The sequence below is a fragment of the Thalassophryne amazonica genome, chromosome 5 (genome assembly GCF_902500255.1).
Source record: "Thalassophryne amazonica chromosome 5, fThaAma1.1, whole genome shotgun sequence".
In the NCBI taxonomy this organism is placed as follows: domain Eukaryota; kingdom Metazoa; phylum Chordata; class Actinopteri; order Batrachoidiformes; family Batrachoididae; genus Thalassophryne; species Thalassophryne amazonica.
Genome location: NC_047107.1, coordinates 50,681,498 through 50,709,039, shown reverse-complemented (window position 1 = coordinate 50,709,039; position 27,542 = coordinate 50,681,498). Strand labels below are relative to the sequence as shown.

Here is a 27,542-nt window from a genome sequence, read left to right as displayed (position 1 = left end):
CCGCTCGCTAAACATCATGATGTCTAAGGACAAAAATCACAATCCCCATTTCTTAAACAGCCAACAACCGCTAACATGTCCTAATGTTAACAATATACGAGCCCTTTTTGCTGATGGACATGGAACCTCATCTGTGGACCATCCTGAGTACATGACCATGTGAAGAATCACAAGGTCCACTTTGTCAGAAAACTAGCTTCTTCTTCATTACACCTGAACAATGATAAAGAATTACATTATACAAGTAATATGAATACACTGAGTAACTGCAACACACACACACACACACCCACCTTGAATTTCAATGCTGATAAAAATGTAGATATACAATGTATATTCGTTATTTAAATGAGGCAATCCCACTTTTAACAAGTTTCACCTCACTCTTCACAAATACTTTTCCGTTTCTCTGATATACTGTACCACATACTGTTGTGGACATAACATACACCTTGGTTAAAAAAAAAATAAAAAAAAATGTCCTCACCAAATTTTCCAGCAAGTTTTATATTCTAAAGGTCCAAATGAACCTGCACCAGCAGAGGTGCTGGAGATGTGATAGAAATGACACAGTCTACATTACAGGGTGCATTATTGATGTTTTTAACCTAATCTTTGGTAAAAAGTTAATGTGTAAACTACTTTATGCAAGCTGTGATGATAGCGGATGTTTCTGAATGAGGAGGAATATACAGTAGTGTTCAGAATAATAGTAGTGCTATGTGACTAAAAAGATTAATCCAGGTTTTGAGTATATTTCTTATTGTTACATGGGAAACAAGGTACCAGTAGATTCAGTAGATTCTCACAAATCCAACAAGACCAAGCATTCATGATATGCACACTCTTAAGGCTATGAAAATTGGGCTATTAGTAAAAAAAAAAGTAGAAAAGGGGTGTTCACAGTAGCATCTGCTGTTGATGCTACAAACTCAAAACTATTATTTTCAAACTGCTTTTTTAGCAATCCTGTGAATCACTAAACTAGTTTTTAGCTGTATAACCACAGTTTAGGTTTCTCCTCCTTTAATTCTGCTGGGATCAATAAACCTTTTATCCTATATAGTTAAACTCAGTGTGTGTGTTTCATTACTTGTTTCTAGGGCCCTCTATTTCCTTTTGAGTCCTATGGCGTCTTCTTCTCCTTCAGAGCTTCAGCTAAACAGTTGGGTCGAGGTAGTTTGGACCAGGAGTGGGACCCGGGCCGATTACTGAAGTACCTCATCTTCAAGCCTGAAAAATAAGATAAATATGTCACCACCTGCAAGTGTGCAACCCCCGTGGCACACAATGAATAAGCCTACCTTATGTGTATATTTTGTCTATTTCCCCAGCAGTGCTAACCACTAATCCACCATGCCACTCTAAGCTCATGTGAATGCAAATAATTACATCTGTCAAGGATATAATAAAATCAATTGTGTTTATTTATTTATTTGTATGTCTGTCTGTTACTTGGATTATGTCACAACTACTGCACAGATTTTGAGGATATTTGCACCACAGATAGATACTGGGGCATGGAAGACTCCACTGAATTTTTGAAGTGATATGGATCCGGATCCAGATTCTGGATCAATATTTCACTTTATATAGGCTTTGAAGGATTACATCAAAACTACTTAACGGATTCTCACCAAATTTGCACCACAGACAGATATTAGGACATGGAAGACTCCACTGAATTTAGGAGTGATCTGGATACCGACTGGCGGATGCCAGAAATCTCTGATTGCTCTTGTTCATTCTGTTTTTATCTGGTCAGCATGGTCTCCCCATTAGTGATATTATTAAATAGTCTAATCTTGCATCTGTAATGCTATCTATTATTGTATATCATCTCCATGTTAACAACACCACTTCCATATGGATATGGATCAGGTGAGATGGCTCATCCCCATCAACATCCCTGGATAAATGAAAGCAAAGCCAGTCAGCCAGTCATAACCACATGGACATCATTCACTGTATTCACTAAACCTTTTTCGTGTGTCAAATGTCTACTCAAAAGCTGCTAATAAAACAATAAATGTAAAGTGATTTTTTAATATATAAACAAAAAAATAGATCTTAACTTCTTTGTCTTTCGGCTGTTTCCGTTAGGGGTCGCCACAGCAGATCAATTGTTTCCATCTCACCCTGTCCTCTGTATCTTCCTCTGTCACACCAACCACCTGCATGTCCTCCCTCAGCACATCCATAAACCTCCTCTTTGGCCTCCCTCTTCTCCTCCTGCCTGGTGGCTTCATCCTCAGCATCTGTCTCCTTATATACAGTAGTGTTCAGAATAATAGTAGTGCTAAGTGACTAAAAACAATCCAGGTTTTGAGTATATTTCTTATTGTTACATGGGAAACAAGGTACCGGTAGATTCAGTAGATTCTCACAAATCCAACAAGACCAAGCATTCATGATATGCACACTCTTAAGGCTATGAAATTGGGCTATTAGTAAACAAAAGTAGAAAAGGGGGTGTTCACAATAATAGTAGCATGTGCTGTTGACGCTACAAACTCAAAACCATTATGTTCAAACTGCTTTTTTTTTTAGCAAGCCTGTGAATCACTAAACAAGTATTTAGTTGTATAACCAGTTTTTCATGATTTCTTCACATCTGCGAGGCATTCATTTTGTTGGTTTGCAACCAAGATTTTGCTCGTTTACTCATGTGCTTGAGGTCATTGTCTTGTTGAAACACCCATTTCAAGGGCATGTCCTCTTCAGCATAAGGCAACATGACCTCTTCAAGTATTTTGACATATCCAAACTGATCCATGATACCTGGTATGTGATATATAGGCCCAACACCATAGTAGGCGAAACATGACCATATCATGATGCTTGCACCACCATGCTTCACTGTCTTCACTGTGAACTGTGGCTTGAATTCAGAGTTTGGGGGTCATCTCACAAACTGTCTGCGGCCCTTGGACCCAAAAAGAACAATTTTACTCTCATCAGTCCACAAAATTTTCCTCCTTTTCTCTTTAGGCCAGATGATGTGTTCTTTGGCAAATTGTAACCTCTGTGGGGGATTCTTGCAAATAAATTAGCCTTCACACAGGCGTCTTCTAACTGTCACAGCACTTACAGGTAACTCCAGACTGTCTTTGATCATCCTGGAGCTGATCAATGGGTGAGCCTTTGCCATTCTGGTTATTCTTCTATCCATTTTGATGGTTGTTTTCCATTTTCTTCCCACGTCTTTTTTTTGTCCATTTTAAAGCATTGGAGATCACTGTAGATGAACGGCCTATAATTTTTTGCACCTGCATATAGGTTTTCCCCTCTCCAATCAACTTTTTAATCAAATTAAGCTCTTCTTCTGAACAATGTCTTGAACGTCCCATTTTCCTCAGGCTTCAAAGAGGAAAAGCATGTTCAACAGGTGCTGGCTTCATCCTTAAATAGTGGACACCTGATTCACACTGTTTGTTCGACAAAATTGACCAACTCACTGACTGAATGCCACACTACTATTATTGTGAACACCCCCTTTTCTACTTTTTTTTAACTAATAGCCCAGTTTCATAGCCTTAAGAGTGTGCATATCATGAATGCTTGGTCTTGTTGGATTTGTGAGAATCTACTGAATCTACTGGTACCTTGTTTCCCATGTAACAAGAAATATACTCAAAACCTGGATTAATCTTTTAGTTACATAGCACTACTATTATTCTGAACACTACTGTACCTGGGTCCCTCCTCTGCACATGTCCAAACAATCTTAATCTCGCCTCTCTGACGTTGTCTCCATTTCGTCCCACCTGAGCTGTCCCTCTGATATGTTCATTCCTAATCTTGTCCATTCATGTCACTCACAAAGAGAATCTCAACATCTTCAGCTCTGCCTCCTGTCTTTTTGTTAGTGCCACTGTCTCTAAACCATACAACATAGCTGGTCTCACTACTGTTTTGTAACCTTTCTCCTTCACTCTTGCTGATATTCTTCGGTCACAAATCACTCCTGCCACCTTTCTCCACCACTCCACCCTGCCTGCACTCTCTTCTTCACCTCTCTACCACACTCTCCATTACTTTGAACAGCTGACCTCAAATATTTTAACTCACTCTACTTTCACCACTTCTACTCCTTGTAACTGCACTATTCCACTGGGCTCCCTCCCATTCACACACATGTACTCAGTCTTGCTTCTACTGACTTTCATTCTCTCCAAAGCATATCTCCACCTCTCCAGACTAGACTCAACTTACTCTCTACTCTCACTATAGATCACAATGTCATCTGCAAACATCATAGTCCACGGGGACTCCTGTCTGATCTCATCCGTCAACCTGTCCATCACCAATGCAAACAAGAAAGGACTCAGAGCTGATCCTTGGTGTAATCCCACCTCCACCTTGAATGAGTCTGTCATTCCGACTGCAAATCTCACCACTGTCATACTATTCTTGTACATGTCCTGCACTACCCTAACATACTTCTCTGCCACTCCAGACTTCCTCATACAATACCACAGCTCTTCTCTTGGCACCCTATCATAAGCTTTTACTAAGTCCACAAACCCACAATGTAACTCTTTCTGGCCTTCTCTGTACTTCTCCAACAGTAATCTCAGAGCAAACATTGCATCTGTAGTGCTCTTTCTCGGCATGAAACCATATTGCTGCTCACAGATCTTCACCTGTTTTCTAAGCCTAGCTTCTACTACTCTTTCCCATAACTTCATGCTGTGGCTGATCAACTTTATGCTTCTGTAGTTACTGTAGCTCTGCACATCACCCTTGTTCTTGAAAATAGGAACCAGCACACTTCGTCTCCACTCCTCAGGCATCCTCTCACTTTCCAAGATTTTATTAAACAATCTGGTTAGAAACTCTACTGCCATCTCTCCTAGACATTTCCATGCCTCCACTGGAACGTCATCTGGACCAATTGCCTTTCCACGCTTCATCCTCTTCATAGCAGCCCTCACTTGTTCCTTACTAATCTCTTGTGCTTCCTGATTTACTCTCACCACATCATCCAGCCTTTTCTCTTGCTCATTTTCTTTATTCATTAGCTCTTCAAAATATTCCCTCCACCTTCTCAGCACACACTTCTCACTTGTCTGCACATTACCATGTGCATCTTTTACCACCCTAACCTGCTGCAAATCCTTTCCAGCTCTGTCCCTTTGTCTGGCCAGAAAACTTGTATTTTTGCCTTACACTGCATCTCCTTGTACTCCTGTCTACTTTTCTTATCTCTCCGACCATCCCAAAACTTTTTCACCACCTCTTTCTCCTTATGCTTCCTGGACCTCTTCATTCCACCACCAAGTCTCCTTGTCTTCCTTCCACTGTCCAGATGTCATACCCAGTACTGTCCTAGCTGTCTCCTTCACCACATCTGCAGTACTTTTCCAGTTGTCCAAAATTGCTTCCCCTCCAACCAGTGTTTCTCTCACCTGCTCGCTAAATTTCACACAACAGTCTTCCTCCTTCAGCTTCCACCATCTGATCCTTTGTTGAGCTCTCACTCTCTTAACAAGACTTTTAAACTAAACTGCTTCTAATAAAGATGTCAGAGTAGATGATATCGGTGGAAGGTTTTAGTGTGCACTCTTGGCTACCTGTGTAGCTGTGATTCTTGTTGATGGGTTAAAGGTGAAGAGACCATGTAGCAGCTCTAGTAAGTCATCACCAGCTGCACTAAATATATGTTCCAGAGGTGTACCAGGAAATATTTTGAAGGACACATAGTCTGGTAGACTAGTCATTCCCTGCAGAAATAGACAATCAAAACAACACTCTCTTGTTTCAGTACAGGCTAGAAACAAGAAGACATTGCTGGGTAATAATAGGTACTAACAGGCCAAGTCTCCTCTGTGGGGGTCCCAAGAGCCTCAAAGATTTTAGTCAGTTGTTCAAGATCTGAGTCTCCAGCAAGAAATGGTATCTGTAGGTCAGGAGTAAAAAAACAGAGCATAAAATGGCATAAAAAAAATTAAACACAGTAAACACAGTATCAACATCTGACTGAAAAGAAGTTAAAGTACCCGAAGGAGTAACTCTGCCAAAATGCATCCTACTGCCCACATGTCAACACCTACACCATACATCCGGGCACCAAACAGGAGCTCAGGGGAACGGTACCACCTAAGAAAACATCATTGAAAAGAAGAAAGAAAGAGAAACCAGAAATGCCCTGTTTAATTTACGTAATAGTCTAAAATTCTTCAGTGTTTGTACGTGTCACTGGTTCATGCATTTGTTTTTCCAGAACTGATGCATATATTTACCAGTCTTTAGCTTTTAAAATGGCACAAAATACAGCTGCTAGAGTTTTAGTCAGAACTAGAATATTAAACCATATTACTGCAATACTGGGCCTTTTTCAGTGGTTACCTGTACACGTGAAAATAAATTTCAAGGTTTTGTTCCTAACATACCGTTCTGGTACAGCGATCACATACACTCATCATGAACATGAATGCCATGGTGATATCAGTTAAAGGTAGAAAGATTTATATGAGACCTTTGAATTATTTTTTGGGGCAGAATAACTGCACAGCATAAATAATTCATTTAAAAAATAATTTGGCATACAAGTTTGAATTTTTTTTCCCCAAACAACACAAGGTCAAAATTATACATACAGCATATTTAATATTTGAATAAATGTCCCTTTGCAAGTTTTGCCTTGACCAAAATCTTGTGGTCTGGCAGAACTCTGGTTGGGCCATGCTTCTTGACAGAATTGTAGAGTTCAATTTGTTGCTTTTATGCCACAGACCAACATAAGCAGATATTTTTGATAGGCTTGAGGTCAGTACATTGGGAAGTCCATTCTAAAAGTTTAATGTTAGCTTGCGCTATTATTCCACAACCAGCTTTGATGTGCATTTGAGTTCATTATCTTGTTGGAACACCCAGTTGTTTTCAAGTTTAAACCATATAGCTGATGATCTTACTTTTTGGTGAAAAACATGGAGGCAGTCTTTCTTCCTTCATTATTCCATCCACTTCATGCAAGCATAAGAAACCACAGGGCATGATGGTAGTACCACCATACTAAATTGTGTAGTGTTCTTAAGGCTGATTTCCTCACATTTAGTCCATCATACCTCTGCTCATTTTGGACAAACTGAATTTTTGTCTCATTTGTACACATTTGCTTTTTTTCATGTGGCCAGCTGCAAAGTTTAGCAAAGTTTGAATTTATCGATTTTGGAACAGGGACTTCTTTTTTGAAGGCAGTCTCGCAGTCCATGACAACGTAAAGTTAGCTCAACTGTAGACAGCAACAATCTTGTTCCAGCAGTCTCCAGTTCATGGCAGACTTGTGTCTTGGTAGTTCCTGACCATTTCAAACCAACTTCTTTTGAGCTGAGTGATAATTTGGGTCTTCTTGCAGACCACTGAAAAATGCCTACACCTCCAAAGAACATGTACCATATTTCCTGGACTACAGGTTATGGTTTATTTATTTAGTTTTAACAGTTTTATTCTGAAACAACTTACACGAACCGTGCGTTCCTGCCTTCATTGATCAAGATGAGCATGACTTCATAAATGTTGAGTCCACAGATGGCTGATGAGGCCAATCTGAGTACGACACAATGTGGACAGACATTTAAAGTATTTGGAGCAGTAGGGGGTTGGAGTAATTGCTTCTCTTTATGCATCTGGCATTTATGGATGGTAATGCTTATTCTTTCCCCTCTCGTAGACTGCGACACCTTTATGGATTGCATCATGCCCAGCTGAGGGGTCTAGGGCTGCCTGTTCCCAAGTGTCAGGGTTTATGCAGCAATGCTTGAGAGAAACTTTAGGTGATTCTTTGAAACATTTCTTGTGGCCTCCAACCGAACACTTCTACCGATCAGCTCTCGGTAGAAGAAACTCTCGCCACTGTTCATTAGGCATGGCGACAATATGATGAGCCCAGTGGAGCTGCAATCTCATCAGCATAGGGTGCATACTCTGCGTACCAGTTCTCTGAAAGATCTCTTGAGATATATTCCTTCCGACTCTCATGGAGTTTTCTCAGGCAACACAAATGGAAAGAGTTAAGCTGCTTAGCGGGGTGAGAGTACACAGTCCAGGTCTCAGATATGTACAGGAAAGAAGGGCAAAAAAAAAACAAAAACAAAAAAAAAAACAAAAGCATGGTAAACCTCTGCTTAGCTTTAAGGGTTAGGGCTGACTGCAACCACACGTGCTTCAAGTCTACCTAGAGCTGCACTAGCTCGAGAGATATGAAAGATAACACCATCTATGTTGGCCAGCTTGGACAGTGTGCTGCCATGGTAGACAAGCTTCTCAGAGGCATCCATTTTCTGTAGTTTTTTTTCCCTTTGATAGCAGGTTTTGTGTAAGAAGCACCTGGAGGAGGCTGAAGAATCAATTAGATTTTCTTGGTACTAATGGGGAGGCAGACGTTCTCACTTGCTGAGGTGAACAGGGCCATGCTTCTCTGCATCTCTAGTGTTATTTATAGTATTGAAGGTGCAGTCATTTGCAAAGACAAGACCATGTACAGTGTCCAACATGGCCTTGGTTTTGAACTGCAGTCTGCAAAGCTTGCTATTGGTACGGAAGCGAAAGTCAATGCAAACACTGCTGTCATGGAATGAATAACAACATGGCAGCAAACAACACGCTGAAGAGAGTTGGAGCTAGGATGCATCTTTGTTTAGCAGTTTGTCTGCCATCATCCTGCACACTTGCTTGCATACCATCATGAAACTGCCAGACCATTGTGATGAATTTCTCAGAACAGCAGAACTTGGACATGATTCTACATAAACCCTCATGACTGATGGTATGAAGGGCCTTAGTTTGGTCTACAAAGGTGGTGTAGAGGCCAACATTCTGCTCACAACTCTTCTTTTGCAGATGCCTGGCATCTGTGATCATGTCCACAGTCTGTCTTTTGTGAAGTTGTAATGACATTCGGGAAGCAGGCTATTCTCCAGGCATTCTTGTACTCTGCTGAGAATGACTGGCAAAGATGCAGTAGGCAAATAAAACAATGCTACGGTGATTGTCACAGACTTTCCAATTTCCTTTAAACAAAAGGTAGGCAATTGAGATATCCTTCAGCTCCTGGGGCATCCTCTCCTGAATCCACATTGCCTTGAACAATTCAGTGAAATTAATGATCAACTCTGAGCTGCCTGTAGAATAGATCTCAGCTGGGATTGAATCCAGGCCTGGTGCTTTGCCACTGGTTAGACTGCTGACTGCATTTGCCACCTTGGTAAGGCTAGGGATTTTAGTGAGAAAATGGCCGATAGTCTATTTGAGACAATCAATAGCCTTGTCATTGATGGCGGATGGACGATTCAGGATATTTTGTTAAGTGCTCAGCCAAACGCTCAAGGATTTTGTCCTTCCTGGTAATAAGAGCATATTCATCTGTACTAAGCAAGGGTGAAGAACCAGCTGATTGAGGGTCATAGATGTCTGGCCAGCTTTACTTAGATGTTCCAAGGTCAAGATATAAACGCTGGGGTGATCATGCTTCGTGGTAGCTGGCCCCAGACTGTGGAATGAGCTACCTCTTGAGTTACGTACTATTCCTGACCTAGCACTTTTTAAATCTAAGTTAAAGACTTATTTATTTAAACTGGCTTTTAACACTTAGTGGGGAGGTGACATGTTCTGTTATTTTTATTTTCTTTTTTATGTGTTGTTTTAAAATTTTATTTTATGTGTGTTTTATTTTTGTAAATTTGTGTTTTTAATGTTAAGCACTTTGGACACCAGTCGGTGCTGTAAAGCGCTTTATAAATAAATGTTGATTGATTGATTGAGGGCATATGGGCGAAAAATGCATCATCATCTATGGCAACAAGATGGCACAGGCAAATCACGTGACAAGAGTACAAACTGAATGAGATACTGTGATCTACACTGGCAATAGTAAGGCACTATCAAGCTGGATGCTGAAGAAGAAGAAAAACAGAACAACCACCTTTATTTTCAGGTGTACTCGCATTGTGGACCATGCGCAAGCGCTTTACGCCTCCAAAGCCCAGTTTGACTAGTGTGAATGCTCAGGGCTGTGTCCAGGGCCAGCCTGATGACGTGTCTGGCTTGACTTGCAGAGGTGGCATGGACTGCAGTTCAATTAAACTCAGCTGCATGTAACGTGATTGGTTACAAACCAAATCTGTGCATGGAACTCTGACACAACTGTTCAATTTAACATTTACTCCTAACATTATTATGACTACTTGGGTAATACGTTTTATCATGTGAGGTTACCTTGTTTTATAAAGTCATGAGGATAGTATAGCTGGAGCCTGCGGTAGGAAGTCACAGATGTTAGGTTTAAGCTATAGTCTTTTTAATTTGTGGAAGGGGACCAAGAGGGTGGGAGTGTTCTGGTCCATATGTGCGTTTGTTTTTTCCATGTTGGTTTTTTCCTTATACCATTTGTTTTTATTTGGATTATTGTGTTTTGTCTCTTTCAAGCTCTTTATGCTTAAGGTGGCCCAGTGTTTGTATCGCCCTTCTTTGTCAAGATGGGACTGTACCCACAAAGTAATACTGGTGGAAAAGTGCACATATGGCTGACTGTAGTACTATGGGTAGTCCCTGGAATGTGAAGGGCATGAATGGTCCTGTAAAGAGGTCTAGGGTTTTCACCCACTTGAAGCATCTTAAAACAGACATGATTTTTCTCCAGGAAATTCATTTACGTATTAAAGATCATAACAGGCTTAGAAAGCTGTGGATAGGCCACATTTATCATTTAAGTTTTGACTTCAAAGCAAGAACTGTTGCAATTTTAATTAGTAACAAAATAAATTTCTCAGCAGAGGCAGCTGACAGGTACCGGCAGGCCAAGCGTGCCACAGCCCGTGCGGTCGCAGAGGCAAAAACCCGGGTCTGGGAGGAGTTCGGGGAGGCTATGGAGGAGGACTATCGGTCGGCCTCGAAGAGATTCTGACAAACCATCCGACGCCTCAGGAGGCGAAAGCAGCTCTCCACCAGCACTGTTTACGGTGCGGGTGGGGAGCTGCTGACCCTGACTGGGGATGTTGTCGGGCGATGGAAGGAGTACTTCGAGGATCTCCTCAATCCCATCGTCACGTCTTCCGAAGAGGAAGCAGAGACTGGGGACTCAGAGATGGACTCATCCATTACTCAGGCAGAAGTCACCGAGGTGGTTAGAAAGCTCCTCGGTGGCAAGGCTCCTGGGGTGGATGAAGTCCGTCCTGGATACCTTAAGTCTCTGGATGTAGTGGGACTGCCTTGGCTGACACGCCTCTGCAACATCGCGTGGCGATCAGGGACAGTGCCTCTGGATTGGCAGACCGGGGTGGTGGTCCCTCTGTTTAAGAAGGGGGACCGGAGGATGTGTTCCAACTATAGGGGGATCACACTCCTCAGCCTCCCCGGTAAGGTCTATGAGGAGGAGCAGTGTGGTTTTCATCCTAGTCGAGGCACACTGGACCAGCTCTACACGCTCCACCGGGTGCTCGAGGGTTCATGGGAGTTCGCCCAACCAGTCCACATGTGTTTTGTGGATCGGGAGAAGGCGTTCGACCGTGTCCCTCGGGGCACCCTGTGGGGAGTGCTCCGGGAGTACAGGGTCTGGGGTCCTTTGCTAAGGGCTATCCGGTCCCTGTACGACCGCAGCAGGAGCTTGGTTCGCATTGCCGGTAGTAAGTCAAACCTGTTTCCAGTGCACACTGGCCTCCGCCAGGACTGCCCTTTGTCACCGGTTCTGTTCAGTATTTTTATGGACAGAATTTCTAGGCGCAGCTAGGGTGTAGAGGGGGTCTGGTTTGGGAACCACAGAATCTCATCTCTGCTGTTTGCGGACGATGTGGTTCTGTTGGCTTCGTCAAATCAGGACCTTCAGCGTGCACTGGGGCGGTTTGCAGCCGAGTGTGAAGCGTCCGGGATGAAAATCAGCACCTCCAAATCCGAGGTCATGGTTCTCGACCGGAAAAAGGTGCTTTGCCCTCCTCAGGTCGGTGGAGTGTCCTTGCCTCAAGTGGAGAAGTTTAAGTATCTCGGGGTCTTGTTCACGAGTGAGGGACGGATGGAGCGTGAGATCGATAGACGGATCGGTGCAGCATCTGCCGTGATGCGGTCGCTGTGTCGGACCGTCGTGGTGAAGAGAGAGCTGAGTAGGGGGCAAAGCTCTCGATTTACCGATCTATCTACGTTCCGATCCTCACCTATGGTCATGAGAGTTGGCTCATGACCGAGAGAATGAGATTGCGAGTACAAGCGGCCGAGATGAATTTCCTCCACAGGGTGGCTGGGCGCTCCCTTAGAGATAGGATGAGGAGCTTGGTCACTCGGGAAGAGCTCGGAGTCGAGCCGCTGCTCCTCCACGTCGAAAGGAGTCAGTTGAGGTGGCTTGGGCATCTTTTCCGGATGCCCCCTGGACGCCTCGCTGGAGAGGTGTTCCGGGCACGTCCCATTGGGAGGAGGCCCCTGGGAAGACCCAGGACACGCTGGAGGGACTACATCTCTCGACTGGCTTGGGAACGCCTTGGGGTTCCCCCGGAGGAGCTGGGGGAGGTGTGTATGGATCGGGAGGTCCGGGCAGCTTTGCTTGAGCTGCTGTCCCCGCGACCAGACTCCTGATAAAGCGGAAGAAAATGGATGGATGGATGGACAAATTTCTCACTTTCTAAAATGGTCACAGACACAAATGGAAGGTATTTAATTACTGTAGGGACTGCACAATCCTGTTGTTCTGGTGAATGTCTATGCTCCAAATTTTAATAATGCCCGGTTTGCTGATAACCTTTTGGGGATTATCCCCATTTTAAATACACACCTTCTGATTTTGGTGGTGATCTAAACTGCGTTATTGACCCTGTACTTGACAGATCTGTCTCCAGCATAAAAGCCTCCTCTGCTATGTCCAAATCATTTTTAGACTTATTGACTCAAAACAGATAATCTGATCCTTGGAGATTTCATAACCCACAAACCAGAGAATATTCTTTTGTCTCGCATGTTCGTCACACATATTCTCACAAACATTATTATTATTTTGTATTAATGGCTCTTTAATTAAAAAAAAATCATCAATATGAATGTCTTCCAGTTGTCATCTCAGATCATGGCCTTTGGCTCTTGACATAGCTTTGTCCCCTCACCATACATCTCAACCTCCTTGGAGGTCAAACCCCTTAATACTTGCTGACTACCTTCTGTGAGAATATTTCATCTTCTATTGATAACTTTTTAATTACTAATAAATCTTATGCCACCTGGAACACTATTATGGGAAATTCTAAAAGCTTGTCTTAGAGGCCAAATTATTTCTTATTCGTCTCACCTGTCCAGGTCCAGGAGAGCTAGACAAAAAGACCTTAGTACAGAAATGTTAAAACTTGACTTTCAGTATGCCCAGAAACCTTCCTCAGACATTTTTAGGCAAGCTAAGCATTTGTTACTACAGTCTCATGGTAACTATTATGAATATGGTGACAAAGCTTCTCGCTTATTGGCCCACCAACTTAAGCGTCACTCTTTACAGATCAGAATTTACTCCCAACTCTGAAAATATGCACCAATTCCTTGATGACCTAGAAATCCCTACAGATGATACTCCAAAAGCAGAAGTGATGATCCTCTTAATCTGGAAGAGGTTTTATCATCTAAATCATTACAGTCAGGCAAATTCCCTGGCCCTGATGAATTCCCTTCTGATTTTTATAAGATGTTTCATATGAAATAAACACCGTTACTTTTGTCAGTTTAGGAATCCTTGAAACAGGGTTATTTCCCCACAGCGATGAGAAAGGCCTCCATTTCATTACTGCTCAAGAAGGAAAAGATCCAACTTCCTGTGCTTCTTATAGACCCATTAGCCTCCTTAATGTAGATGAGAAAATTTTGGCCAAACTGTTCGCGTCCCATATAGATGGAATGCTCCCTTCTATGATATCAAGTGAACAGACTGGTTTTATTAAAGGAAGGCATTCTTTTTTCACTATAAGCACCATTTTCAATATACTGTACTCCAAACACCATGGCAATCTCCCTGGAGTGGTAATTTCATTGGATGCCGAAAAAGCATTTGACAGAGTGGAATGGGAGTCCTTATTCGCAGTCATGAAGAAATTTGGTTTTGACAATATTTATTTCTTGGATTCGTCTCACGTATACTTCCCCCCTAGCTTCTGTCTATACCAATAATGTAAAACTCTGACTATTTTACTTTGTCACATTGTACAAGTCAAGGTCCTCTCTCCCCTTTACTTCTTGATTTAGCAATAGAGCCACTATCAAAAAGCCTCAGAATACTCTTTCTTGTTCCAGATGTCTGACTCATGGGAGTACAGAAGGGTTGGTCTGTATGCAGATGATTTACTTTTATATGTCACAAATCCAACTAGTCATTTAACATCTATTATGGCAGTACTCCAAAATTTTGGCTCTTTTTCTTGATGTAGGCTTAACACACAAAAAGGTGAATGCTTGACTATAAATGTAGCTGCACAGCGACTAAGACAAACTGATCTTCCTTTACATCTGACTCATTGTGGTTTTACGTATTTGGGATTGAATGTGACTGGTTCACATCAGGCTCTGTGGGTTGCAATTTTTACTCCTTTATTGTCCAATATAAGGTCAGCTTTTCAAAGATGTGCTAATTTACCATTATCCCTTTCAGGTAGGATTAATATACTGAAAATTAATGTTTTACCAAAGTTTTATACCTTTCTCAGTGTATTCCTTTGTTGTTACCCCAAACCATTTTTAAATCTATTGTTCAAATATTTCCTAATTTATATGGGGAGATAAAACTCCCAGGGTTCGTAAATCATTACTACAAAAATGCTGGCTCAGTGGAGGTCTGTCGTTACCTAATTTGATGTATTATTATTGGGCAGCCAACATTCAAAAATACATTTATTGGTTAAAATATCCTGATTCAACTTGGTGTCAGTTACAAGGTCAGTCATGTTTTTGCTTCTGGTCTTGGCCCATTATGTAATAATCACCTCTTTCCTTCCTCCTTCTTAGGCACTGCATTTCATCTATGGGGTAAGAAAGGCATTAAATATTTCCCTGGTCTTTTTAGGGACAATACCTTTCTTAATTTTACTGGGTCTTCTTTATATGGCCTGCCTTCATCTCATTTATTTCATTTTTTCAAATTAGACATTGTGCATCTACTATTTTTCCGGAGTTTCCCTCTCAGCCCCCAGAGAATCCTTGGGAGGACCTCTTTGAACTTATGCCCCATAAAAAGCTTTAATATTGTGGATATATAATCATTTTCTTTCAATGGACAATCATCCAATGAAACTATCTGTAATTGGGAACAAGAGTTGGGTCTGGACTTGGAGGTGGTTTCTGGGATAAGGCCGTTGATAGAATTCGTACGTCATCATCTTGTGCAAGACTCTCCCTTATTCAATTTAAAGTAGTATACAGGCTGCACTTATCAAAGTTCAAATTATCCAAAATTCATCCCAATGTTTCTGATCTGTGTGATAGATGCAACTCCTCTGTCTGTAATTTAAGTCATATGTTTTTCATTGCCCCAAACTTCAGTCAAATTGGATTTTGTATTTTGAGGTTATCACTCACGTTCTTGGTGTCAGGTTGGAGCCTTGTCCTCCAATTACTGTTTTCGAACTTCCTGGAGTCCCCACTCTGTCCCTCACTAACTCACAGGTGGATGTAATTGCCTTTAACTCATTGCTGGCATGTCACGGGATATTATTATCCTGGAAAGATCCACGTCCACCATCTATTTCTTTATGGATGAAAAAGCTCAAGTTTTTTTCAAAAATTTGAAAAAAAAAACAAAAAAAAAACAACAAAAACAAATTTAGTCTTAGCGGGAGGGCTGAAAGTGTGGCAACCATGTATTTATTTCTTATCTTAGATCTTTGAAAATTATTGGATCTGATTGAAATGATTTTCATGGGAGTGTGTGTGTTTTTTTAAATTATTATTAATTATTTATTTTAATTTGTAACATTTTGAAGGGCCTACAGTTGGTGTACTGGTGTTGGGTATTTGTGGAGGTCAGAGTTGTGGCACACGTATGTATTTTGATTACACTTTCATTATGTTTGCACTTTAAGTGATGTGCAGGTGTTTTGTCTTTGATGAACAAACGAGAAATAAAATGTTAAAAAATAATAAATACATGTGGCTAAATAAACTGTTACCCCCCCCATTATGCATTTTTGGACAGATGCAACTAATACTCCAGTGAGACTTATAGCCTGGAAAATATGGCACTGACAACTGTTTGAAGAGATGATCTTGTGATGTGAAGCAGTGTAAAATTGTCCCCAACAGACATACGCAACTAGTGTACATCTGTGATCGTCTTGTTCAGATTTGCACTGGGTCCTTGGACTTCCCCCACTGTCAAGGGAAATGCAACATTTCTATATTAATGACTAAGCGATTGAGAAAAACCACAGACCTGGTAACAACTTGATGCGTGTAGACTCTATTGGGGCTTCCAAATGACTTCGCCAAACCAAAATCAGCCAACTTCAACACACCGTTGTCATCTAACAGCAGATTATTGGGCTTCAAATCCTAGACATGCATAGTGACAAGAGCAAATGTACATTAGTGTGCAAGTGCACAGTATGTGTGTTGAATATGTATACATACCCTGTGGAGGACCCAGTGATGGTGGAGGTACTCTAATCCCTGTAGAGTCATGAGGATGTAGGCCTTGATGTTGGCTGGAGTCAACACTAGGCTGGTGTCTTTAATGATCACCTTAAGGAAACACAAAAAAGACAAACCCCACATATAACACAAAGGGTATCTTGTAACTGATCTTTCTCCCATTTAGCTCAGGATTGCCACAACAGATCCGGCATGGACCCGGCCGCATGTAGATATGGCACAAGTTTTACGCCAGATGCCCTTCCTGACGTAACTCTACGTGTAACGAGAATGGGAGATGGGTGCCGTCAAACCGGAGACCTTTTCTTTGCCCAAAAGCATTGGACAGCCAAACAACTTTCTGTTCTCAAAAACACTATTTACCAACCAAGGCAGTGACATCAATAAATAAATAATTACCAAAAAACCCCCAAAACAAAACAACAAATGTGTTATGGCAATCAAAATAACACAGTAACTTAGATTCATTAATTACAGCAACTATAACACTTTTTTAAAAATCATAATTAATCACACTTGTTTGTTTGACGTCACAGTCTTGATCGATAAATAGTGTTTTTGAAAGCAGTAACTGGTTTAGGTGTTTTATTTAAATGGTGCCAAGGAAAAGGATGGTAAGGATCATCATTGTTGTTCTCTGAAGTGAGGAAAAAAAAAAGAAGCTGATTTACCTTTTACATCTTCATGTGTTTGATATTTAAAGTTCAACATCTGCAAAGACCCACAATTTTATGAGTGATTTTGCAGATATTCTCCTGATTTAAGATGAATTTATGTCACAGCTTGTTTAACACCTCTATGACATATGTAACAGAAATAACCCTAACCCCTCAGATCCTGTAATTTTAGCTCTGATTACAAAAGCCCCCCACCCCCACATTTTCTCAATGAAAAGCTCAAAGGATTACAGCTGCATTCCAAAAATCTCTCTCTCTCTCTCTCTCACACACACACACACACACACACACACCTTTGTGAAAAACAAACAAACAAAAAAAACTTCTAAATACATTTTCTAATGTAGCAATAAATCATGCTCAGCAAAGTTCATAGACTGGAGTTTAGTTTTATACATTAATATATTCCTGTAATTGTTTTTAAGAGTGATATTTATTTGAAATAGTTTCTTGTTTCTGAGAGCCTGTGTATGTGTTCTGCAAACTGAAGGGTGATATTTACCCCAAAAAATGAATATATATGTAATCTATCTAATTACAAGGTTTGCAATTAATTAATCAAAATTAATTGTGAGGGTGTGTGTGTGTGTGTGTGTGTATCCATCCATCGTTCCATCCCTGTAAGACGTTGACACATCAGAAGTTGGATAAAAGAGCTTACCCTAAACTTCCACCAGCTCTAAAAATATTAACCCCAGTGTCTTGCTACATGACATAAGAAGAAGAAGAAAAAAAAAATCCCCAAGATTTGAACCTCATTTGCTCAACTAACGTGAGCACAAGCCCAAAAATAAGTTTTGGACCAACAAAATATTTCACTTTGTCTCCTCCCTCTGTGTGTTAGCTGCTAATGGCAGCAACTCATAACTCAAAGTGATATTGATTTTTCTTCTAGTGTGGTTATCTTATTTTGCATTGATTGAGTCTAATGTAATGGTGCTGGCCCGCCATCTGGAGCCTTGAATATTATAATAAACTAGAGATCAGAATGGGAAGGAAAGAAAGGAAAAGCCAGAGAAACCACTCAGTGGTTTGAGAAGAGCACTTATATTCATATTCCATCTTCTTCTCTTAATTTACACACTGTCTGTGCTACTCTTTCTTCTCTCTGGCGCTAACAGTGTTAGATGCGTCATGCTGGTATAAAATCACTCTCAAACATACTACAAACCTTAAGTGCATAAGTTTGAAATTAAATTCTTAACTGTGGGACAAATGACTGAGCTTTACATCTGGTGGCCACTTTGGAAATGCAACAATGTGAAGATCTGCTAAGCCTGTGATTCACAGTAATGAATACAGGTGAACCCTGTAAACTCACATATGCGTAACTCGTGTTTCGACTTTACTCACAGTCGATTTGTGGACCACAAAAATTTAGACTACTGTATAAAGACTATTGTTTTTTTTTTTTCAGATAACTCGCGGTTCGATTTTGTGGACCCCAACTTGTGCAAGTTAACAAGATTCACCTGTAGTATGAAATTTTCATATCATAAAGAACACATAAATCTACATAGATCCCAACGCATCTGTATCATTCAGAATGAACGTTAAGATGAGTACAAAGTAGGTATCCATTCACCTGCAACAAGCTTTTAAGGCTGAAATTGAAGATGATAGATATGCAGTCAGGTCCAAAAGTAGTTGGAAATTGTCATACATTTTGTAATTGTGCGTCTGTACACCACCACAACAGAGGTGAAATAAAACAATCAAAAGTACTTGTACTATAGACTTTCAGCTTTTATAAAAATAGGACATTAACCATTTAGGAAGTACTTGTGGAACCAACTGTAAAGTACTGTATAAAATGATACCGTTGGTTGCATTACATCCATCCATCCATCCATCCATTTTCTTCCGCTTTATCCGGAGTCGGGTCGCAGTGGCAGCAGCGCAAGCAAAGCCGCCCAGACCTCCTGATCCACACACACCTCCCCCAGCTCCTCCGGGGGAACCCCAAGGCGTTCCCAAGCCAGCCGAGAGATGTAGTCCCTCCAGCGTGTCCTGGGTCTTCCCAGGGGCCTCCTCCCAGTGGGACGTGCCCGGAACACCTCTCCAGCGAGTCGTCCAGGGGGCATCCAGAAAAGATGCCCGAGCCACCTCAACTGACTCCTTTCGACGTGGAGGAGCAGCGGCTCGACTCCGAGCTCCTCCCGAGTGACCGAGCTCCTCATCCTATCTCTAAGGGAGCGCCCAGCCACCCTGCGGAGGAAACTCATCTCGGCCGCTTGTACTCGCGATCTCGTTCTTTCGGTCATGAGCCAAATCTCATGACCACAGGTGAGGATCGGAACGTAGATCGATCGGTAAATCGAGAGCTTTGCCCCCCCTACTCAGCTCTCTCTTCACCACGATGGTCCGATACAGCGACCGCATCACTGCAGATGCTGCACCGATCCGTCTATCGATCTCATGCTCCATCCGTCCCTCACTCGTGAACAAGACCCCGAGATACTTAAACTCCTCCACTTGAGGCAAGGGCACTCCACCGACCTGAAGAGGGCAAAGCACCTTCTTCCGGTCGAGAACCATGGCCATAGTTGCATTACATCATTTTTCAAGATGATATTGTGGACACCGGTGATGGTTGGGACACCAGTTTTAATTTCCTTAAATTAAAAATGTTAATGACGCAGTGCAGGGGGATATTTTGTGGTAATACATTCCGCACTACAGTGGAATGCCTTTATTATAATTAAGCATTACATACAATGAAATTAGTCCTTTTCATTTAACCCACCCTAATTACAGTTAGACACAATCTAACCACTTGGAGCACTAAGCAGCCACAGTGTGGCATATGCAGACCGACTCCAGATCTTGAAGCATTGCCAAACTCGATGACAGTCAAAGGTACATTTTATCACTGAGCACATTTGAACTGTTTTGATGGTTGGAAGAAAGCAGGCTGCAGGGAGGAAACCAACATGGATGTGTGTAGAACATGCAAACTCCTCAAAGAAAGGAACATGCAATGGTGGAACTGAACCCTAGACTTTCTTGTGGGAAGACAAGCGTACTAATCAGTGTGCTGCTCAGGATATTTAAAGTTCATATTTAAAGCTGCACTGTGCACCTACATCAAATCATCATCATAAATATATACAGGATATACTTTACATTTGTTTCTATGTCAGAACTTCTTTTTCAACAAAATGCAACTGAAGCATCATTGCATGGCGATGCATTATATTGTGACAGCTGAGACAGACCAGAAAGGATAGAAACAAGCAGGGGATCTATTACTTCTACAGTCACAAAGACAAACTCTCAGAATGGCAGCTGTCTCACCTCGAGATCAGTTTCCATGAAATCAAACACCAGGCTGATGTTGGATTTGTGTCCAAAAGCATCCAGGAGCTAAAACACACAAACCACGCAAAATATTATACGTACACACAGCAGCTAGAGGTTTTTAAAGGATCTGTCACAGTAAATCACAACAGCACATGAATACCAAAAATGTTTACTTACCCCAATTATATTTGGATGATGCAACTCCTGCAGCAGTTTTATCTCTCGGAGAGCAGTCCGATTGATACCTTGATGACACATTCAGTAAATATTTCAATCAATCAATCAAGCTGTGCTATTTTTATGGCACCGGTCATAAAAGTGCAATTCATAGCGCATTACAGGATAGCAAATACAGGATAACTCTGTTGGAATGATACACTAATTAACAACCATGGACGATCACAATTAGGGGAAGTGCAATATGAGACGTATGTTTGAAGTGTTGAGCTCACATCACCCCCCCCCCCCAATGTCCTGATGCTGTTAATATTTACTGATGCGTGTGTGCATGGGTGTGGGGTGTGGATTTGTGTGTACGTGAGGGTGTGTGTGGATAAGTTATGTGTGAGTGCAAGCATTGTGTGAGTATGCACAAGTAAATTTCATTGTGCTGTGTTCTGTGCAATGACAATAAAGGTGACTGATTTCAAATACTTTTATTTTATTTATTGTTAAAAACAACAAAAACACTTGTTTGTCTGCTCAGTAAATAAACAACAAAATGACAAGTAAAAAAAGAGGGAACAAAACAGCACAGTAAGATAAAATCTGAAATTAATACCAATAAAAGGAAACTATGCAATAAAAGAAAATTATAGCGATAAGTCACAAATCTGTAAAATTAGGTGTCTAAAAAAGATGTGCACCACTTGCATAAAACAGAAACTACGATGGAAGGAGAAATCCCAAACGGGGACTGTAAAAATTAACAACATTAATAATTAATACACCAGTTTCCTTATTTACATGATGCATGATCAAAAATTGTAGATCCCCCTGAAAAAAAAAAAAAAATTCTGAGCTAAGGTATATATATATATGTATATATATATATAGGTATATATATATATAATTCACATAGCTTTCGGTGAAAATTTTATGGGCTTCACAGAGATTAACGAGTGTTACTACCGCTTTAAGGACGGCCCACAATGGCGCACAGCGTGCCGCGCTCCAAGCCGCGATCGACAGGCAGAAACCACCATTTCATTTCTAAACGGATGGCTGTGTCGATCCGGGACCGTCGTGTGCAATTTCTCTGGTTATCACAAGAGCTGGACATCAGCCATTTTCCGGCAGATTTCAATTTTAACATGAGATTTTGTTATGGAAAGCCGCGCAGAGGCTTCGCGCTTCACGACGGAGCCGCTGATGGAGAGAGACAAAGAACACCTCCATTTTGGAGTGTCAGAGGACAGGTTGGGACATGCCCAGCTCTCCACAATTTCTCTTGTACTCAGTCGACTGGTAAGCCACTGAAAGCCGAGATAGGTATATATATATATAAATAAAAAGGCCCGACATGGGTTCACCACCTGCAGAGGGGGCGATGGGGGTCGGGTGCAGAGAGGACTGGGTGGCGGTCGAGGGCGGGTGGACCCGTGGCCTGGTCCGTGCTCACAGCCTCTGGAATGTCACCTCGCTGGGGGTGAAGGAGCCTGAGCTTGTGAGTGAGGTTGAGAGGTACCGACTAGAGATAGTGGGGCTCACCTCCATGCACAGCTTGGGCTCTGGTACCCAACTGCTAGAGAGGGGCTGGGCGCTCCACTTTTCTGGCGTTGCCCATGGGGAGAGGTGGCGGGCGGGGATAGCATTGCTCACTGCTCCCCAGCTCAGTCGCCATGTGTTGGAGTTCATCCTGGTGAACGAGAGGGTCACGTTCCTACGCCCTCGGGTTGGGGACAGGTCTCACACTGTTGTCTCGGCCTACGGGCCGAGCGGCAGTGCAGAGTACCCGACCTTCCTGGAGTCCCTGGGAAGGGTACTAGACAGTGCTCCGACTGGGGACTCCATTGTTCTCCTGGGGGAATTCAGTGCCCACATGGGCGGTGACAGTGAGACCTGGGGGGGTGATCGGGAAGCACGGCCTCCCCGATCTGAACCCGAGTGGTGTTCAGTTGTTGGACTTCTGTGCTAGCCACAGTTTGACCATCACAAACACCATGTTTGAGCACAAGGGTGTCCATAAGTGCACGTGGCACCAGGACACCCTGAGCCAGAGGTCGATGATCGACTTTGTCGTCGTATTATCTGACCTTCAGCCACGTGTCTCGGACACTCAGGTGAAGAGAGGGGCTGAGCTGTCGACTGATCACCACCTGGTGGTGAGTTGGATCCGCTGGGAGGGGAGGAAGCCGGGCAGACCTGGCAGGCCAAAACATATCGTGAGGGTCTGCTGGGAATGACTGGCGGAACCCTCTGTCAGCGAGGTCTTCAACTCCCACCTCCGGGAGAGCTTCTCCCAGATCCCGGGGGAGGTTGGAGACATGGAGTCCGAGTGGACCATGTTCTCCACCTCCATTGTCGATGCGGCCACTCGCAGCTGTGGTCCCAGGGTCTCTGGTGCAGCGGCAATCCCCAAACCCAGTGGTGGACGCCGGAAGTAAGGGATGCCGTCAAGCTGAAGAAGGAGTCCTACTTGTCTTTGTTGGCAGGTGGGACTGCAGAGGCAGTTGACAGGTACTGGCAGGCCAAGCGTGCTGCAGCCTGTGCAGTCACAGAGACAAAAACTCGGGTCTGGGAGGAGTTCAAGGAGGCCATGGAGGAGGACTATCGATCGGCCTCGAAGAAATTCTAGCAAACTGTCCGACGCCTCCAGAGGCGGAAGCAGCTCTCCACCAGCACTGTCTACAATGTGGGTGGGGAGTTGCTGACCCTGACTGGGGGTGTTGTCGGGTGGTGGAAAGAATACTTCGAGGATCTCCTCAATCCCATCATCACGTCTTCCGAAGAGGAAGCAGAGACTGGGGACACAGAGGCGGACTCATCCATCAACCAGGCCGAAGTCACCGAGGTGGTCAGAAAGCTCCTCGGTGGCAAGGCTCCTGGGGTGGATGAAATTCGTCCGGAGTTTCTTAAGTCTCTGGATGTTGTGGGACTGTCTTGGTTGACACGTCTCTGCAACATCGCGTGGCGGTCGGGGACAGCGCCTCTGGATTGGCAGACCGGGGTGGTGGTCCCTCTGTTTAAGAAGGGGGATCACAATCCTCAGCCTCCCCGGTAAGGGCTATTCCAGAGTACTGGAGAGGAGAATTTGACCGATAGCTGAACCTCAGATTCAGGCGGACCAGTGTGGTTTTCGTCCTGGTTGTGGCACACTGGACCAGCGCTACACCCTCCATCGGGTGTTCGAGGGTTCACGGGAGTTCGCCCAACCAGTCCACATGTGTTTTGTGGATCTGGAAAAGGAATTCGACCGTGTCCCTCGAGGGGCCCTATTACATATTTTGTAGCAGACAGAAAGCTATGAGAGGTAGAGCTCAATCCTCTGACAACAGAGGAGAGCTGGCTGCCAGAGAGAAAGGAAGAGGGTGAGAAAAAAAAAGAGATTATTTATTTCCACACCCATACAGACACATCACAGGAGTCATGCACAGCAAGACAGTTTTGACTTATGTTTAAAATTTTAAACAAACGAATTCTGGACAAGTTATTGAAATTAACGCCACCTCTGTCATTTTACAAAGTGAAAATATCAGCTATATATTTTAGTTTTAAAGTAATGCACAAATTTTGAAGGTATTAGCGTTTTACAGATGCACAAGTCTTGTTTAATTATTGTCAAGTCTATTGCAGTTAATTAGAGTCTTCCTGTACATTTCTGACCCTGTTGACTTTTTCCAACAAAATGTTTGATTGTCCACTGATCACATTTCAATACATTAACTATTTCAAGAGTTTTGCATCCCTCTGAAAGGCATTTTACAATTTTTTGACATTTTACTGTTCAATAAATCTTTTTTTTTGCCTATTTTGCCTGAGGCAAAGAAGCAGCCTAATAATTATGTAAGCCTTGATATAGGGTGTTAATGCCCAACTCATTAATCACGACGGACAGATGAGGGGACGAGATTCTGGAAGCAGCCGTCTTGCTAATATTCCTGTGGGTCAGGGCAGCGCACAAACCAATCAGTGCCAAACCTCCCATCAAAGCGAACAGAAATAAATCCTCAACATCTTCCATAGAGAGTGGAGCCAAGCATGTCACACTCCATTCTCAGGCGTCGAGAGCATAGCCCGCTGGGTAGGTTCCATCAGGGCATGCAGGGTCCCCCAGCCCTGATTTCCTTGTAAAAAAAAATGGTGTCAATCGCGTTGAGAGACCAGCTGACCAATTCCATGGTTAATCCGAATCTTAATTTGAAGAATTCACAGTCTGGTAAAACTGGGACTTTGAAGGTCAGAGCAGAGATAGAGAACAGAAAGGAGGAGAGGAGAAGGGAGGAATGCAACCGTTCTTGCCAAAGTCCCAAGCTGATAACTGTAACAGGCTTTTTAATTTAAACACAGTACCTCTGACACCTGACCTTTATGCTCGTTCTCTTTGATTTCTTTACTTGTATAGTGTAGCATAGGCCATATATACAGAAGGTATAGTGCATTTTGTGATAAAAGCACCATGTTTTCAGGAGTGTTAGTACATCGCATGAAGTTTATTTGCAGATGTGGCAGTATCCTGGAGCTAACTTCTAATAACCTACAGGGTCAATGAGAATTACACAGGGGTCATTAGAGGCCAGCCTATCCCAGCAGTCATCAGGCAAGAAGTGGGGTACACCCTGTATAGGATGCCAGTCTATTACAGAGACACATGGAGAGAGAGAAACACAGCCACACCCTCACTCACACCTACAGTCAATTTAAAGTTTCCAAATCACCTAACTTGTATGCGTTTGGATGTGAGAGGAAGCAGGAGAACCCAAAGGGAACCCATGCGAACACAGAGAGAAAATGCAAGCTCAACACAGAAAGGTCCCGGCGAGAAGCAGTGCCAAGACCTTCTTGCTGTGAGGCAACAGAGCTAACGATTATGTCGCCCCGCAACATTATGCTGGGAAAACTAAGATTTTTGAAACAAATCACTAAGTCTGTAGGACAGATGTGAGGGGACTCTATTTCAAAAGATGACAGGAGTTCTTCCACATCCAAAACAATATTCAGTCCCGTACATTACAACCACGACAGACAGACAGCTGTGGCATGCAGCCCTGCTGCGCACTCTGGGATACAAATCCACTAGCTCCACCCCAATCACTGTTCCAGGCATCAACAACAGATTAAGAGAAGAAAGGAGGATCTAGATGCATTTGTGCTGCTTCTGGTAGCGGGGTTTAATTCATTTTTGTACAGTATAAAGTACAATCTCAAAGATAAAAACTAACATTTTAAACATTTTGCAAATAGGTTTTGAAGTGATTTACTTTAAGCTGCATGTATTTTATGAAAAGTGTTAGAAGATTAGTTTTTATCATGTCATTTACATGTATCTTATTCTGTTTTAGTCATTTTCTGTTATCCTGTTTTTTCTTTTAGTACCACTATGGAAATAACTAGTATGTTTTGTTTTATCGTCTAAATTTTCCATACCTGTGTGAATGAAACCAGTTTTTTCATTTTTTAGCCACCTTGACACCGGCACGAATTTGATTCCCGCCTGACACACATCTTGAGAGCCAATGAGTAAACTTGTCATAAACTGTGTGAGGCTGCATGCCAGTGTGCAAAGAAAATTTTGAGATGTTCAAAATTTCTGGCACGCATAATTTTGTGCCACTTGTGTGAACACTGCACAACCTATTCGCAAACACTGTGTGTCACTGCGCGCAGGATAATTCTCAGGTAACTCCTGTAGCCTCTTGGATCGTCCTTGCAAAGTTCTGTCAATAACTGGTCAGAATGTCCAAACTAATGTCTTCTAGTCAACCATTCCCTCACCCACGCTGTCCTTGATTTCCTTTTTCTAGTTTGGGTTATGCCTTCTTTTTCTGCATTTTCTCCTGCTCTTCAAGTAGTGCTACAGCTTCAAGATAATATGGAGGCCTTTTCTTGTTTTTAAGAGCTTCTTCTCTGGCGTTAAACATCTTGTAGGGTTGACAACAAATCGAGGAATGAATGGAACAATGTGATACCTGCTATTTTATACAGTGTGGCGTCAAGCGGGACCAAATAATGCCACGACTGCTTCACACACACGTGAAGCGGTTGTAGCAACGCTTGCCTTTGTGGGAAGCGTGCACATCGTGTGTACCATGCCATGCGCTACACAAACAATGCACCAACAATCCTTGAATATGGTATAAATCAGTCATACGATAGCGTATCGATGCTCACCATTGTCTGTCATGCATTGCATGAAAACTGCATAACTTACACGTAACCATGAGGTGGACAGTGCACAAACTAGGCTTCTTGCCTTCAAGCGTACTATCTAAATGACACACTTGGGCATGACGAATTGCGCGGCAATACAGAGCCAAAATTTGTCCAAGTGTCAAGGTGGCTTTTGTTGTTAACGTTTTTGTTTTGTTTGCAATCAACTTACCATCTTTAGCTTCAGCTCTGTGACCAACCTTAATCTGCCAGGACAGAGACATCAATTTTTAATTAAACATCTGTACAACTGGAAACTCCAATAAGTTAAACCCACAGTAATTTCAGCAGCTTCTCGTGTTTGTACCTTTTTAATGGCAACAATGGTCTGAGTGGTTTTGTCTCTGGCTTTGTACACTGTGGCAAACTGGACACAAACACACACAAAACTCGCTTAAAAGCTGTTGGAAACCACCTAAAACGCCAACACAAACGTCAGTTCAGGAACGGCGAGACGTCCTGTGTCCGCTTACCTGACCCTCTCCGAGGAAATCCAGCTTTTCGTAACGTTTTGTTCTGGGTTTTACATCCAGCGCCATGGTAGCTTAGCCTAACTGTCGGTGCGGAAGTACATCCTGACTTGTTAAAGCTCCA

At 42.6% G+C, this 27,542-nt stretch overlaps 1 protein-coding gene across 1 annotated transcript; it reads right to left on the bottom strand.

Annotated features, from left to right (window-relative positions):
* cdk7 (cyclin-dependent kinase 7) lies at positions 1 to 27,542 on the bottom strand. Its single transcript, XM_034170179.1, has 12 exons — positions 27,422 to 27,542; positions 27,256 to 27,315; positions 27,121 to 27,154; positions 20,757 to 20,824; positions 20,574 to 20,642; positions 16,579 to 16,689; positions 16,382 to 16,500; positions 6,003 to 6,102; positions 5,816 to 5,902; positions 5,577 to 5,726; positions 1,094 to 1,233; positions 1 to 213 (listed from the first exon to the last, which is right to left on the bottom strand). Exons 1-11 carry the CDS (start codon positions 27,485 to 27,487, stop codon positions 1,228 to 1,230), a joined length of 870 nt encoding a protein of 289 aa, XP_034026070.1. The 5' UTR covers positions 27,488 to 27,542; the 3' UTR covers positions 1 to 213; positions 1,094 to 1,227.

Coding starts and splice junctions, on each gene's coding strand:
- cdk7 (XM_034170179.1), bottom strand. CDS start 27,487: ATGGCGCTGGATGTAAAACCCAGAACAAAACGTTACGAAAAGCTGGAT. Junction 27,155..27,255: donor CCATTGTTGCCATTAAAAAG/GTACAAACACGA, acceptor CTGTCCTGGCAG/ATTAAGGTTGGTCACAGAGC. Junction 6,103..16,381: donor ACGCATCAAGTTGTTACCAG/GTCTGTGGTTTT, acceptor ATGTTTTCTTAG/GTGGTACCGTTCCCCTGAGC.